The sequence below is a fragment of the Melozone crissalis genome, unplaced genomic scaffold, assembly GCF_028551555.1.
Source record: "Melozone crissalis strain CALT ecotype California unplaced genomic scaffold, PUWL_Pcris_2 ptg000008l_1, whole genome shotgun sequence".
Taxonomy (NCBI): domain Eukaryota; kingdom Metazoa; phylum Chordata; class Aves; order Passeriformes; family Passerellidae; genus Melozone; species Melozone crissalis.
Genome location: NW_026535786.1, coordinates 13,486,979 through 13,504,032, shown reverse-complemented (window position 1 = coordinate 13,504,032; position 17,054 = coordinate 13,486,979). Strand labels below are relative to the sequence as shown.

The following is a 17,054-nucleotide window of genomic DNA, read 5'->3' as shown; positions in this document are numbered from 1 at the left end:
TGAATTTTTCATAAAGTCACATTTAATATAGTCATTTATGTGCTGCTTTACAACAAAAGCTGTATTTTAAAATAACTTTTTATATTTATGAAGCTCATTTAATAAGTACTTCTGTCAGTTGGGGAAAAGTCATTTTTTCAGTGTATAGTCGGAATTTAGGGAAGGCTCCATGAAATGCTCATACAATGTCTCTCTGTAACAGCTTCAGATAACAATTATCCCTTGAATTACCAAGACCTCAGACACCAGTATCTGTTACAAAGACACAGCACGTCTTTGTTGCACAAAAGGATGTAAAATTTCTTCCAGGACTGACCTTTCCTGATACTTCTCACAAATGGAGCTGGTGACAAAGAGCACCTTGAGAGCTTCCTAAAGCCACTCACAAAGTGAGATGAGGAAACAAGGGGATATATAAAAAATTTCCATTTATCTCAAGATGGGGTTGAAGCTAACTTCAAAGTCATTATAACCACAGCATAGGTTATTATTTCATTTATTTCTGGGTAGTCAGCTATCTTCACAAATGCTTTACTAGCCAGTTGCACTTAGTTATCCCCAAAGTGAACTTTTATGCACTATGAAGGACTGGTGTTGTTCCACACAGAAGTTAGGAGGAATGAGAACAAATTACTTTTTATGGTGACCCTTTTGCCTTGTAGAACTATAAGAGTGATCTTCCAACTGGACTAGAAGCAATGCTTTTCTCTAAAAGGACTTTTACCAGTGTCTGTAGGAAGAATGACATGAAAGACTGAAGAAATCAAAGTCTTGACATTAGATTTCTTTGTTGGCCAAGACTTACATTGAATAGAGGAAATGGAAAAAAAACCAGATTTAAGCCAGTAGCCAAGTAGAACATGTGCCCAGACAAAGTAACTGAATCCCCTGGAATATTAGCTGACCATTGATGGGACCCATGACTGTGCTTACCCACTCTGAATGTCTGAAACACTTCCACACTTCACTGTGTCTATAGAAAACTTTGGGGATCTTTTTTTTTTTTTTCTTTTTTTTTACCCCCATGGATAGTACTTCTTGATTAGATTATAAATAAGCATTGAACTCAGGTTTCATGGATTACCATGGTTCTGTTAAAAGAAATGACACCTAGCGTGCAGAATCTGTTGGTTCTCATTCTAACAAAGAGCTTACCCAAGCACTGAAGGAATTCATCCTATAGCTCCAAATAGGAATGGATTTACAGTCAAAAGCTATGACTTTCTCCTGGCCTAGGCAGCAGCACAGTTCTTCAGAGCAGTGTCAGCAGTGCTCTGTGCAGGATGCATTTCAGACCTCAGTGGAGCTTTGAAAAGACTGCTCCATAAAGGGCTGTTTGAAGAAAGTGACAGCAAGGGGCTGTAAAGGGACACATCTACACAGCTGTTCTCTGCACAGCTGGGCAGGGATGGCATTAAACACGTCCCAGAAAAAAAAACATTTCAATCAGACTTTGTTTACACAAGACCACATATGTGAATTATGCTACTTGAAAACACAGCACTTGGACCTTTGGGTCTACTAGTAGCTTTAATAATAGGAAAAAAATTTACATATTTAATATTAAACCTTATTTAATTATAAAAGCCCTATCTTAAGCTGTTAGGTACTTCACCATAACAGTTATTGTGCAGTATGGTGATGTCCCAATAGCATTAATGCATCATTTACTCAGTTAGGACTCCTGCCAGTAGATCCTTCACCCTTAGTACACAGCATCCTGGGGCTATTGTACCAGATAGATTTCTCCATATTGTATTTACTGCAAGTGAAAACCAAAGCAATAGTGGCATCAAGTCTGGACTAAGTGGATCTGATTTTTTTTCATGCCATGGCTGGTATGGACAGGAGCACATAGCACAAAATACCATCTAGCAGCACTGACAATTAGGTTTCAATTGTAGCTGTACAATTGCCTTTTTCTGTCCAGAGACTACCTCTCTCCACAGAACCTCAGCAGAAACCTAAAACATGTTTAAACAGAGTCACTTCCCAAATGATCATGCAGTTTGAAATCCTTTGTATAATTAATTATGTAAATTTATGCCATGTTCAGGAAAGTAAGTAATCTTGATCCAGCTAAAGGCTGCTTCACATCAAATGTAAAACTTAGGTATTTCATTTCTGAAAGGCTGTGTTTGACAGCCAAACTTGTGTTTAACAAGATTTATTTTCCCCAAAGACATGCTGACTGATAGACCTTTTTTTTAATTAATATGATCCATGGCAGGCCACGTCTCTTGTCACAGATCATCTCTGATTTCCTGTTGGGATTTACTGACCTTTAGTTTCATTGGTCCTTACTTGGGCCTGCTCTATTAGATTTAAAAGTCCAGATAAAGTAGGCATAATTTTTCTCCATATAATATTTATGCACATTGATCAAATTCTTCCTCAGTCTTACCTTGATAATTTAAACAGAGTGGTCTTTTAGTCATAAGGTGTGTTTTCTGCTTTAGTTCTGTACCTTGTCCATTCACTCATCCCTCTTTTTGGCATGTATTCAGTATTCCTTCAACAGACTCAGCACAGCCAGACAGTGAAAAAAATCCCACATTTGCATACTCCTATTACTTCCTCATTGGTAGGAGCACAAGGTACCTGAGCCTTCTGTGCCACAATGGAAAGGTCACATTTAGTTGCCAGTAATTCTTTGCAGCAGGTGGTGCCCTTTCTGTGCCTGGTGTAAATTCCTTATGCCTTGATGCACAAGCCTGAATTCCCCTGTATTAAACACAGATATCTGAAAGCAATCTGAGGGGAAATGCTTTTTCTTTAATATTATTTACCATTACCTTAATCCATGAATTTTCAGCAATTTTTTCCAGCAGTGATTTGCTGCCAGGGTACTGATGAACATATTGGGAAACAGTGAGCTGTTTACTGAAGCTGGAGGAATTCCCCATGAACTGACGATCTGCCTCTGTTGATATCTGTTGGGCAATTCCTGATCCATATATGTGAAGCATAAAGCTCAGTTATTTTACTTTTGAAGGAGTATGTCTGTCAATCCAACTTGAATTTAGGAAGATCTGTATTCTTTAAATGTTACTAAGTGGCAGCAATTATGTTTCCATCCTACAGTTTTTTATCAATCTCTCCTCAGCCCTAAACTCTTGTTTTCCATTGTTGCTCCTGTGATTCATGTCAGGCTAACCAGCCTTTGGCTTCAGAGGACCTCCCTCTGCCTTTTACAGAATTGTCATTTCTTGGCAGCTGTTGCAGCCCACCAGAGACTGACACTGAGCAGAACTTTGGGCACAGTGCTGGGAATGCATTACTCTTGCAGGTGTAGAAGAAAGGTGGATTGGGGTTGCTGTGGAATAAGATTAGATAGCATATTGACTTTGTCATTCAAAGCCAGTGGCATTTTTATGTGTATATCATAAACCTGCTGTATTAGTGCTCTCTTTATTGCTCATGGACTGCTGTGATGAACTGCCTGGTTCTGTCAGCCTTTTAAATCCAATTTAAATTGCCCAGGCTGGCCTCTAATCTCTCTTTAAGAACTTTCTACCTCAGTTAATGTCACATTATGGCTCCAAAACAAGTGCCCTTGAGATAAGAATGTCTGTGGTTTTTTCTGATAGCAAGGGTACTAACACATCATTCATTTAGCTTTCCTGCCCCTCTTCAGCTCTCTCTTTAGCATTCCATCCTCTTCAGCTGTCCCTTACAGCTTACTTAATGTTATAAGGATCTGGCATACATGACACCTTTCAATTTTAGTATGTTCAAGGAACTTCTTATACATTGCCTGGTGAATTTTTTCTTCTTTGTTCTCCTTGAATTTTTATGTTCAGCTTTTTGTTCTTTTCTTACAACACCTGTCTTTTTCAGTCTTATTTGGATGTTCCATGTTGGATTAGTGCTTTTAGAGCCCACCATAATAAATACTGCTCTTTGAGCTCTCTTTGTATGATGATGATGGCAACATATCAACACTCTCCAATTAATGAGCTTTTATTTTAATGCACACAGGCAAAATTTTGAACTGAAAATGGGTTTATCATGCATAGGGTACAGTCAGTCAGTCCTTTCCTCTAGCTTGTCCATGGATTTTTTCCATTCTGTGGAGTTCCATCATCACTGTCCTATGCTTGTACAACACCAGCGTAAACACTAGCCAGAAGTCCCCTTGATTTTATATAGAATTATATCCTGCATCTAGGGGTTTTCCGCAGACATTATTTTTGATTTTGCTGCCATAATTTTTGTCCTGATTCCTAGGAAAAGAATTAATGCTCACAGAACTTAAGGAGAGGAGAGGTGCAGTCACTTTCAGCCATTTCTCCCCAGAAGGAACCTGCAGTCAGCAAATGAGATTAAGTCTCTTTGGGATGGCACTGAACTGGGATTGAGGCTACTCCAGATGCCCTAACTCCTGAAGTTGCTTGTAAGAAGGATTTTTTTTGGACTCTAGGGAAGTAATACTGCACTTTCATGCTTTGGGCCATACAAATATATTGCAGTATCATCATACAGCTGAATCTTAATTTAAAACAGAAAAAACCAAAAATTTTAGAGGTGAAAAAGTATTTTGTCATTTCATTTCTACTCTTTAGCTAGTCAAATTCACTAATTGCACTTAATGCAAACATCACTGTCCAAACCAACATTTTGACAGACTCAAAGTGAATTGTTTCTTCTTTTTCTCACTAAAAAAAAAAGTCATTACAGTTAAAAAAAAGAACTGTCATTCGAAGGTCACACTTTTGAGTTTGACTTTAAAAAATATGTTTGTACTGAATTTTATTTGAGAGGATTTCACCTTTCCCTGTGTAAAACTTTGGTCACACTGGGCGAAATCATGATTCTTTACCAGAGCACACCTATGTGAGGTGCTGTTTACTATCAGCTAAGCATTACACAGTACAGGCTCAGGACTGGTGTTCTATGGACAATTGCATTTAGAACTGTAAGTGTGCACAGGGCCAGCAGGAGTTGTGGAGGACCTTGGGGGAACAAAATATCCGGGTCCCATCCCTACTGCGTCCTACAACCTCCTACTGATGCTTAAATCAGTCTGGAAAAGCAGCCATGCAATGCCAAAATGTTGCAAGATCATTTTCTAGATTCCCTTGGGAACCTCTGTGAATCATCAGACAAGTCTTTCCGAAGCATTTCAGACTCAGGTTTGCAATGGAATCGAGGCATCTGCAGCCACCAGTAAATACCAAATGGGTTTTTCTGAAGTATCGCAGTCAGACCTGACTTGTGCAGCCTCTGTTATAAAATCCACTAGGCTTGGTCTTTTGAGTTATCTCTGGACATCCTTGTAAATATGGTACTGATCCTAAATCAGATTAGTCCCATTTTCTATCAAGTCCCATTTAGAAAAGCTTGCCTTTGACATTTTTGATTTAAGTTACTTGCTTCTACTGCTGTAGTAATAGCTATTAATTTGTTCATTTTGTCACCTTTTATTGTCAATAAAGCACCAAAGCTGCCGCAGTTTTTAAGCAGCAGAGCAGGGTCACTTGGTTGCTAGTGAGAACACCACATAAGCTGACCCATCAAGCCCAGTTACAGGCACTAGAACTGGTCCCTGTCTTAGGAACCTCCAGGCTTCACCAGTTTCCAAGCACTCATAGCATAGAATGAGACAGGGAAGCGCCAAATGCCATCCTCTGAGCAGCAAGTGAAGGTATTTCCAACACAGTCCACATGAGCTCTCCCAATTTCTGCAAGTTTCTATTGGAGATGCGGCTTCTCTCACACAGAGAAAGGACAGAATGTATGCATGGGTCCCCATGTCAGCACCAGTGCTGTTCCTCCCCAAGGGCACTGGTCAATGGAAGAGGCAGAGAGAGATCCAGCCCCCGTCTGCCTAGGGACCATATCCTTGACAGAAGCAGAGCAGAACCAATTATCAGTTACAATATGACAATCAGCACATCTCGTCATGTCAGCTGGATGTGCTGTATTTCTCCAGAGACATGAATAAGGTCAGTTGCCTTTGCAGGGACAGGGGTCTCTGCTTCTGTGAGAATATACCACCTCTTTCCCACAAATCACTACATATGTTATAAACAATTACATAATTCCATGCTTTCATCTCTCTTGAAATGAAGATTAACTGTCCAAGAGCTATCATCACCACCTGTGGACCTCTTTTATCTTAATTTAATTCTTCTTTTCTGATCAAATTACTTGAACTAACAGCTTTTTCCAGATGACACTTGTACTATTGATGCTATATTTTCAGTATAATTTTTTCTTACTTTCATATCCTAATATTTAGTTGGTCTTCCTGCTGCACAAGGCACAGAATGATTTTACTAAGCTGCCTACAATAATGAACAGGTCTTTGTCTTGAGCGGCTAGTTAATTTTCTTCAATAAAGACTATGAATAGCTTAAATTATTACTTCTAATATATGGCACATTGTTTTTGTCATACAAATCAAATTGTCTTATCCAATGACCTTCCCAGCTTTACAAGGAAATAATTTGGTTCTTATCAAAGCATAACAACATTGAATGTTTTTGAGTTATTCTCAGGCTTCACACAGCTATTCTTGAGTATTGAATGAACTCTTGCTTTTGTTCTGTTTTTCAATTCAGTGCAGTTCTAGTGTTTCACCAGAGCTGAGATGTCCATCCTGTCTTGTCGAATTTCCCTTGGGAGTATTGTCTGTGTGTCTTTGGCTGACCATCAATTCCTCTCTCTTTGACACTAGCCTTTCTTCCAGGGTCTATCCCCTTTTGTTCATCTGCCTTGTTGCCAACCTGACAGTTTAATCCTGGAGTACAGCCCAGGCCTTGCACAGTAGGCGCTGACTGGTTTTCATTATTTTGGCATGAAGTGCTCAGCATCCCAACTACACACCCGGCACTCCTTGTGCATGGAGCTGGATGTGTGTAACCAGAAGACATCCAATTGTTTTTTGAGGTATTTACAGTGAGAATCACAGCTCTGTTCCTGGGTGCCTTTCAGCTTCTCCACCCAAGATACCTTTATAGTGATAAAAAGTATTAACGGTCACTTCTTCAGGGCAGTAAACCAATAGACACCAGGCAGCTTAGGTGGAATCTGGTCACCAGAGATAGGACCTAAGGGAATGGCCTGAAGCTGTGTCAGGGGAGGCTTAGATCAGATATTGAGATAAGGTTCTTCACCCAGAGAGCGGCTGAGCACTGGAACAGGCTCCCCAGGAAAGTGGTCATAGCACCAAGCCTGAGAAGAGTTCAAGAACCACTTGGACAATGCTCTCAGGCATATGTGTGATTCTTGGGATGTCCTGTGCAGGCCCAGGAGTTGGACTTGATGATCCTTGTGGGTCCCTTCCAACTCAGAATATTCTATGATTCTGTGAATATAGCAAGTGGTGTGAGGCAATGAACACATCCTTCACTAGCTGAAGAATTCCATTATTTTCTGAATGGCTTTTGGAAAAAGGTGAGATTAATGCTGTTGGCATATTCTGGAACCTTGGTTTGAAAAACAACATCAGCACTACTACTGATGCTGTCCCTCTTGGTGCACGACGGGCAGCAAGGAAGGAGGAGAGGTTATGGAGGAGAAGGAAAGTTCAGCTCCTGCTGACAAGAAGAATGCTTTGGACAGAAGGGTGAAATTCATCTTGCCCTGCCTCAGGCTTCTGGAAACAGGTATTACTGACACAGGGGTCAGGGCCAGCACCTTCGTGCCTGCTCAGTTCCTGTGTGTCAGAACTTGTTGATGTTGTGATGACAGCACTGCCTTTCAGAGAGCCCAAGTGTTGGCCCTACATAAAAAAGGGCAGAACAACATATTCCAAATTAGAGAATGCAGCAGGAATCAAGGATTTGATACAGAAAGAAAAAACTTGAGTTTTGCTAACCTGTAAACAAAGATTGACACATAGGTAGTTGAAAGTGAAAGGAAGAAAAAAAACACCAAAAAAACTACTGCTTCAAACAACTTTTCTCTTAAAGTATTTTATGAGTGGCTCTTTCAGAACTGGCCAGGGCATATTTCTTCATGATACTTGACCTGGCAAAACCCAGGTCCTGTCCATCATAACCTATGGCCTAATGCAACAGCTGATCTCTCAAGGCCTTACACCTGTTACACCATTATGAAAGCATCTTTTCCATGTGCTTGATGAGAGATCCGAAACAAGAGAGGAGATTGGGCCTTCTGCAATGCAAAGTGAAAGTCAGGGCTTGCCATCTTGAGGACAGTTGCCAACTTTTCATCTTCATTCACACTGAGCCATGATGTGCTATTGTTGGCTGCTCTCAGCACGGGCACTCTACCAAACCAAAGAGAAAAACATTTGGTACCTATCAGTCCAGAACTGTTTTACAGGCTTGAAGAGAGATAGGTAGACAGAAATTAAAACTTAAGCATGGGAAAATGTATGTTAATTATCAAGACAGGACTGCTTGCAACTGTGTGTTAGGTGGGGTAATTGTCTGTTATGTGGTGACAGACACCTATAATGTGCCCAGGTTCTCTTCCATTGCAGGACCATTTGACCTAGGGAGAAAACAATCAGAAAGAAACTGCAGAAAGAAGCCAAGGATATTAAACCTTTGACAGTACATGGAGACTAGTTAAGGACCTGTCACAGTTGAGACAGAGTAAAGGACAGCTCATAGCACACCTGCATACTGATGTTTATTTACATTTATTTAAGAATTAACAAGACTACAACTTTTAACTGCTTGATATCTCACTCTTGCTTTCCCCGCAGTGTTACATCACCTTGTCTCAACTTCCCCTCCTGGTAGGGACATAGTGGAGGTCTGTCAAGGTGGAAATTCTCACTTTATGCTGTGCAGTTCCTCTCAGTTACCTTTCTCAACCATTACTGGCCAAGGTTACTGAGCATACCCCAACATTTGTCTCCACACATATCCTTCATCTGCATGATCTTGCCCTACACCCAGTGCGTTTCATCCAAATATCATCTTCACTTTCTTATTTCTAGCCCTGAGCCCTAGGTTTTTGTTTCAATCAGCCTCCTAACTGGTGGATCTGTCTCCTATCTCGTTACTAACTGGAGTGTTTAGGACATGCCACTATTGTTTAGTCCAGCTGCTATCAAAATGTTCAACTAGTCTGTGGCTTGTGCTTCAGAACACAGCTCAAAGTTCAGCTTTGGACATGCATGCACACACAAAATTCTCTGCTATTTGACAGCATCCAAAATTTAGAATGGATGTTTTTGCCTGGCACCAGCCTCAGTACTAGTGACAGAAAGTGAGTGTATTCTGCAGATCAAGAAAAGGAGGAGAAAGAAAGCTGGCAAAGCAAAACAAAGGTATTAGGTGGTGTTTGTTAAAAGTGAGACAGCGTCCTTCAAGTAACTGAGTTATGTTCAGTGAGTAAAATTGGAAGATTCATAAACTCTGGCAGATTAAATGCACAAATAAAATAAGGCAGGCCAGAAAAATGAATAAGCAATATCCTGGAATGGGGTAAAAGCTCATAAATCATACTTAAAACATTTCAGGAGTAGGATTGTTTGTTGAGCCATAGATTATCACTGCAAAAGACAAGGTAAGGCCATGAGAGAAGAAAAGTGTGCTTCTCATGGACAAACTTAAGAAGGTTTGGTTATTTATGAGGGACTTTTAGAGGATGTGTCTAATTGAACTGACTATAGAAGAAACTATGGAACACAAGAGCAAAATGAACCTTGATACTTCCAGGCAAGTGAACAATATTCACCCAAGGGATATGCCAGAGCTCACAGATGAAGCAGCAGAAGAGCTGGCTGCAGTGCCCATCTCCTCACTTGAAAAATCCTAGGCCCTGAGGTCTAGAAAGCTGACAGATGAGACATCAATTTTCTGAAGGGTTCTGGTGGAGATCCAAGGAACTAGCAGAGCCTGGTTGAGCCTATTATTAGAAATTGGGGTTCAAAAATTTAGGAAGGAAAAATAGAATATACTGAGGAAGTGTGACCATGACTTCTGTAAAGAGAAGCCCTACCTCACAAACATCCTGAAGTGCGTTGAAGGCTTTGGGATGTGTATGGATAAGGGAACTTCTATTCATAGAGTATGCTCAGGCTTCTTGAAGGCATCTTCTGGTAGTCTGTCAGCAAATTCAGAACTTATGTGTGTGTTGGTTGAAAGACAGTCAGCAGAGAATAAAAATCAATTATGAGACTTGACATCACAAATGAAGTTGATCAAGTCTATGGTGGACTCCTCAGGTTTATCTGAATAGGAGTCAAAAAAAGCAAATGCACTTTTAAGAACTGGAAGTCACCCTGGAAAAGGGACACAGAGGTAAACAGGGTGTGCTGGGGCCACTTCCTCAACCCTTTGGTGCATCTCTCTTCAGTATCATGGGCAGGACTCAGATCTGATGAAGAAGACTGGGAATGCTTGGAGAGGGGTCAGTGAAACAGCTGCTGTACAAGCTGTAGCAACACCAGACAGGGCTCAGCAGCCTGAGAAAGAGGTGTCTGAAGGTTGTAAAGTCCTGAGAAGCATGGAAAAGATGACCAGCAAATGACAGTTCTTTATCAATTTAAGCATAAAAATCAAAAGAGTTTTGTAGCTGCTCTTCCAAAAGGGATGAAGAAGTGCTTGTCTCACAAAATCTAGGTCTCTGTGCTGTAGGAGGCTGTGGATGTGAAAAGTTCACACAGGTGCAAAACACAAATGTGTAATGTCATGGAAGAAAAATCCACCCAGAGGTTATCAGGTACAAAAGCTCTGGCCTGGGAAGTCACTGAGCTGCAAAATGGGTGAGAGTGTTCAGGGGGAGTGCCACAGCCCCTGTGCTCCTGGTGTGGGTATTTGCTCTTGGCCACAGTTTGAAACAGGTCCTAGGCAGGTGAGCTGCCAGCCTGGTCTAATAACAACTGTGTTTATGTTACAGCTCTGTGATCCTCCCATTAAGGTGGAAACCACGTGACCCAGAATATTTAGCCTGGATAAAGTATAGGATGCTGCATGGCTGGGAATGGCCTTACCAGGAATAATAGGATGGTGAAGTAGAGGGTAGCTTGCAAGTCCTTTCCAATAATAGGTGTTTTAATTAAAAGGCATGGCAATTCAACATGAAGTCTGTGACAGAGAGAAAAGAAAGGAAAAATTACAGAAAGAAATATCTGAAGGCAGCAGTTTGCACAATGCTCTCCCCACAGGCTTCCACCAGCTGCTGACAGTGTATCCAAGCCACAAGGTCAACACTTCTCTCATAAACTCTTGGTTCCAGGATATGATACACCTACCCCTGACACAGGCTGTTGGCCTGGCTGAAGCAGGGTCTTTTAGGTCTTTGTGGATTTAGTCCTGGTTATGAGTGTTTCTATCTTTAGTTACAAAACACAGTGACACATTTTTAACTGTAAGCCTTTAGCTAATCTTTGATAGACCGGTGAATATATAATAGTTCTGGGGTTATTCAGAGTCTACAACTTCCTCTTTGAAAGGTTAGTGTTTATATATTCCTTGTCTGTTTAAACTGTATTTTCACCCTGTGAAGAGCAGAACTTGTGAGATACAGAGATAGGATCCTGGGACTTTCTTGCCCTCTAAAAAAGGAACATGTTCTGCTGGTTCATTTTACAAGCTGCCTCTCAGAAATTTAGATTTGAAGAAAAGCTTTTGTTTTCTGAAAAGAAAAAACCCCAGGCTTTGTTATTTCTGTTGTTCCTGTTGCCTTTCCATTTGGAATTTTAATCAGGTCATGTGCCCTTCGTGCAGGAACTAATACACATTTTGTACCCACTAGCTACAGTTGCAGAGCTGAAGCTGGTACAATTTGCCTGGGGAAAGACAACATAATTTGCACATCAGCACTTCTATATGAATTAACAGTCAGACAGGCATATCAAGTCATACATGAACTAATTTATAACCTTAATCCTCAGATGTAGTGTGTGTGACCACGGGAAAGGTCCTATCAAACTAATCCTACAAAACCCCACTAAAAGCCAGGGGTATGTATTATTTTTAAGAAAGCTAATGACAGGAGGGAAGGCCAAGGAACAGACTAATTTATATGAATGTTATGAAATAAAACAAACAAAAAATTGCATTCAGGGAATCCAGAAGTTTCTCCACCATTCATCTTGCTGACCCTAAGGCCAGTGAGCCTCCTGCTGCTGCAGCTGACCAGGAGAGGCAGGGCTTGAACTGAAGAATCTTCAATATGGCTCTTGCAAGATTGTCTCCTAGTGTGTGTAGCAACTGCAGTCAGAGCAAGGGCAAGGTCTCCTGTCTGTGCAGGTAAGAGTAAACCAAGCCAGCAGTGATACTCAGGATATCCTGGTGTCCTTCAGAAGGATGCAGTAGTGCTGCATGAGTGTCATACTGAATTGGAGTGAGGAGAAACATGGCATTAGGCTCAGTGTAAGGACAAACCTGATCTGGACATCAAAGCTGCAGCTGTCACCCTGTGGCAGATGCCAGAGCCTGCAGAGGAATCAGAGCTGCCTGCTGAGAACCTGCATTGCTGACAGACACAGTTTCTGGTACCAACCAGACCAAGATTGAAGCCCCTGTGCAGATGAGGCCAGAGTGAGGTGAGGCAGTACAACAGATCACTGGGGATCTGCAGACCCTATCTGACCTCGAGCTGCTTCTGCTCTGTCCTCACTGTCCCCCAGTGGAGCTGGGCAAGTAGCACCTTCCTGGGCACCCCTCAGGAATGAGGGGAATGAGAGGGGAGCAGGCTCCTATTTCCTTACCCTGCAGGCAATGCCCCAGCTTTCCCCAGCAAAGAGCCAGTACAGATCACCTTCTTTTGCTGTGTCCATCAGAGGGTGAGATCTTCCAGGGACAGGTCCTGGTTCTTTGGTGAGATCATTCCAGCTGCACACCTTATGGGTGAGCTGGTCTCCAGAGGAGGGGCAACAGGGATGAGAAAGACAGAAAAAAATCCTGCCTGCTCTGTCTCACTCATTACTCAAAGACTGAGTACTGTGGCAATATTTTGATATCCTTCCATCAACATCATACAAGCTGAAAAGGTATTCTTGGCCACATCCTTTGTAGTACTACAATGATTTTTCCAAACTCTCTCAGGCTGGCATTGAAACAGGCAGTGGGAGGAGGGTATCTGTGGCTCTGGAGATTTTAGCTTGAGCTAGGAGGATCCCAACAGGAAACAACGAAAAATGAGACAATTTAGCACAACTGACAGGAATTAATGAAGTGATTCTGTTCCTCTGTCGCTGTGTTTCCAGGTGAGAAGGATTCATCAAAACAATATTGTCTGTTCTGTCTGTGAGGTGAAGAGGACTCTGCCTGCCCAGACAAATTGATGAAGTTTTGGCTTCTCTTACATTTTGCCATCCAGAGTTGTATGTTTGGGCACTCACAGGTGGGGGAGAGAGAGGGGGAGAGGGAGAGAGAGGGAGAGAGACTGGGCTTACAAGCTGTCACAGGCAATAGAAGCACAGCAGCAACTATGCTGCTGGGGTCTAGGGGTAGTTGACAGCCAGGAACCCTCTGAGTCACCTTATCTTTCCATAGATGAGCTTGGGGAGAAATCTGAGCAGTGCCTCAACCAGCAATTATTTTTTGAACAGAAATACAATATGGCTGAATTGTATCACAGTTGCCAGAACAGGCTTTCTTTCATGCTGCAGTTTCTTAGGTCTACTTGTCAGGCTATCTAGATCATGAATTTTACAACTACAGTTGTCCCTGGGATTAGGGACATGCAGCACACTGGTTGAGAGCCAGCTGCACATGAGCCAGCTGTGCCCAGGTGTTCAAGAAGGCCAGTGGCACCTGGCACTATCAGCAATGGTGTGGCCAGCAGGAGCAGGGCAGGGATTGTCCCCCATATACAGCACAGCTGAGGCCACACCTCCAGTGCTGTGTCCAGTTTTGGGCCCTGCTCTACAAGACAGACACTGAGGTGCTGGAGCACATCCAGAGAAGGGCAACCGAGCAGGTGATGAAGAACAGCTGAGGGAAGGAAGGGCCTGTTTAGCTGGAGAAAAGGAGGCTTACGGGGACCTTAGGACTCTCTATAACTCCTTAAAAGGTGGTTGTGGCAAGGAGGAGCTTGGTACCTTTTTTCACAGGTAACAAGTGACATGATGAGAGGAAATGGCCGTAAGTTGTGCCCGTGAAGGCTTAGATTGAATATTAGGAAAAAATTTCTTCACTGAAAGGGTGGTCAGGCATTGGAATAGGCAGTCAAGGCAAGTGGGGAAATCACCATTCTTGGAAAGGTTCAAAAAACGTGTGGAGATGGCACCTGGGGACATGGTTTGATGGAGAATTGAGCAGTGCTGGACTAATAGCTGGACTTGATGATCTTGGAGGTATTTTCAGCCTTAATGATTTTATGATTCTATATAACACTTAAAGACATGAGGTGAAAATTACAGTGAAGAACTCCTGGGAACAGGCAGAATGAGATTACTTTCAATTATGTGACTATGAGACAGAAGCCAGCCAAAAAAAGTGGTAGGAATTCTCCAGGTCTGTAATATGGTAAATGAGCTTGATTTGTTGGTGTTTTCTTACTGAAGTGCATTTGGGCTTGGGTTTTTCAATCCAGAGTCAAGTCTGAGTTGTTTCTCAAGAACTCCAGTTTCTGAGTGATCAATCATTCAGAGACTAGCGATACCAACTGAGAGCATTCATGCAGTGGTTGCAAGAGCAGGGTGAGAGCAATGAATGGGTGACTGAAACACATGAGAGGCTGCTGCCACTTCCCTGGCCCTAACAAAAAGCTCTGGGCTTGCAGAGGTGACCCAGAGGAGCAAAGAGGAATGCTAAATTGAGGATGGGGTAGCATCAGCAAGTGTTACAGATGGGTGGCCAACCACCCAGAGGGCCATGATACCTTGTGTTGTCTACAAGGTTTGTACAGGCTCTGTGTGTTCATGGGATAGAAAACCTCCTACTGCTGCAATTAAAAGATTTGAAGAGATTAAGGCTTGTAGTAAAGTGATTCTTCTCAGGTCTGCTCCCATAGCAGATGTGTGCTGTGGTAGGGTTGTAACACACAGGCATTCACAGTGTCTCTTTGTCTCTCTCTAGGTTCTCAAGCATCTGCGACACTTAAATTTCACCAATAACATGGGGGAGCAAGTGGATTTTGATGAGTTTGGGGACCTGGTAGGAAATTACTCAATAATCAATTGGCATCTCTCTCCGGAGGATGGCTCAGTCGTCTTTGAAGAGGTTGGGCACTACAACGTCTATGCCAAGAAAGGGGAGAGGCTTTTTATCAATGAAAACAAGATCCTGTGGGGTGGATTCTCTAAGGAGGTAAGTGCTTAAATCCTCACAGCAATGTTTTCCAGATCCACAAGGTGAAATTTGAACTAGCCCTGCACACTCCTCCTATTATGGCTCCATGATATAGATCCATTCACCTTACTGTATACACAGTCTCTGCCATAGCCTTTCTTACCCTTCTTATACACTGAAATAACAGACAATGTCTCCTCTCCTTCTGTATATTTGTTTACCTACCCTGGGTATTAATGTTTTAAATGATATCCTTTTTTCCTGGCCCAAGCAGATACAGTAGAATTTTATAGCAGTGTTTCAAAGGGATGAAAAATTCATTACCCAAGTCTGGCTGTTGACTAAATCAATATTTCCTGAGCTCGGTAGTTTCATTGCTGAAAAGAGCCATCTCTTTCACTCCAATTGTGTCTGTATCAAGAAGTGCTTCTTCTTACTCTTAGTTATATTTACAACTCTTTCTGCTGGCTTCACCCACCAAGTCCCAGAGGCTTCCTCACACCCTTGCCTTGCAAACCAACAGAAAAAGCCCTGTCAATCTGCCTGGGTTAACTTGGACATGGTGCTCAAATAGTGGAAGATGCCAGCACCTGCTACCTTTTTTTCCTCCTTGTATTTTCCTTGAGGATGCTTCTGCAGCCTCAGAAGTAGTGATCTCAACAGGTATCAATTGACTTCAGTCAGGTCTAAGTCCTTCTCCACTGTCTTACATATGTTTAATGTTTTTTCAGCATAATTGTTGTCACTAGCAGCCAGGCTGTTTTCACGTGATGGAAACATGGTGCAGACATCTCCACACCAGAGCCAAATGAACTGCTGTCATAGCTGGCAACAGCCAGCTAGGCAGAAACTCTGGCTCCCAGAGGGAATACTGAGTGGGTACATGGTTTGTGGTCTGGGAATTGACACAGGGAGTAGAGTATTAGCTCAGCAATGTCACTGCCAGGCCCTGCTGGGATGTTTCAATGTGTTAAGCCAGCACCTGATTAATGAAAGAGGGAATTCACTTCCAGAGGATTATTCACACTGGCTGGCAGATCAGGTAATGCTCCTGCCTTAGCTACTTGTCCAGAACAGTTACAGCATGAGTTCAGCCTTTCATTTACTCCAACTACACTTCTGGTTCAAGTCCAGAGCACTCTGAAGGAGGCATGAATTGAACAGAGCATACTACCACAGAAATACTGACCTCAGAGCTTTTCTATGTCCATCTGGAGTCTGTAAGCACAAACTACAAGTGGAACTTAAAGAACCTTGATATTATAATCCCTCCTTCAGATTGTTGCAAATGCATCTTGCACTTTTCCCAACAGTTAGGATTTATTGGTTTTTACTTAAACTGAGTGATTGTGTTCTCTTGGTCTAAATTTCTCTGGCAGTGCAATGTTTAACTTCATTCTCTGTCCTAAACTGTTAAAAATGTGACAGGATGTTGCTGAGTGTAGTGCCAGGGTATGTAAATTTTGTGCAGTGGAGGGGTTTGCAATCTCTGTGTCTTGCTGCAGCCTCTTTTTTCAGTTTATATACTTCCAATTTCTTGCAAATAAAAGGCTGTGTTCAAAAAGAGTAGCCAGTACTTCACTCACTGTGCCTCTTATCATCCCCAACAAAAGTTTGAATGTAGGTAATTCTAACATTCAGGAACTTCAGCATTGGGCAGACTTGCAAAAGAATGAGTTAAAGAGTAGGTAAGATAGATAGATTCATTTTGGCAGGACCTGATGAAATTCCCCACAGAATACTTAAGAATTCAGCCAAAGCAATCACAAAAGTACTGGCAATTCATCTTCCAGAAATGTGGAGGATGCATGATGTCTCAAAGGATCAGAGAGCAATCATAATACCTGGTTTTAAAGCAGTTATAGGAGAACCAAGGGAATTATA

The 17,054-nt window shown here is 42.1% G+C and overlaps 1 protein-coding gene across 1 annotated transcript in view; it reads left to right on the top strand.

Annotated features, from left to right (window-relative positions):
* Positions 1 to 17,054, top strand: part of CASR (calcium sensing receptor) — a 40,158-nt gene that overhangs the window by 17,063 nt on the left and 6,041 nt on the right. Inside the window, exon 4 of the mRNA XM_054269672.1 lies at positions 14,958 to 15,188. Within this exon, the coding sequence (XP_054125647.1) occupies positions 14,958 to 15,188 (231 nt within the window). The remainder of the gene's footprint in view (positions 1 to 14,957; positions 15,189 to 17,054) is intronic.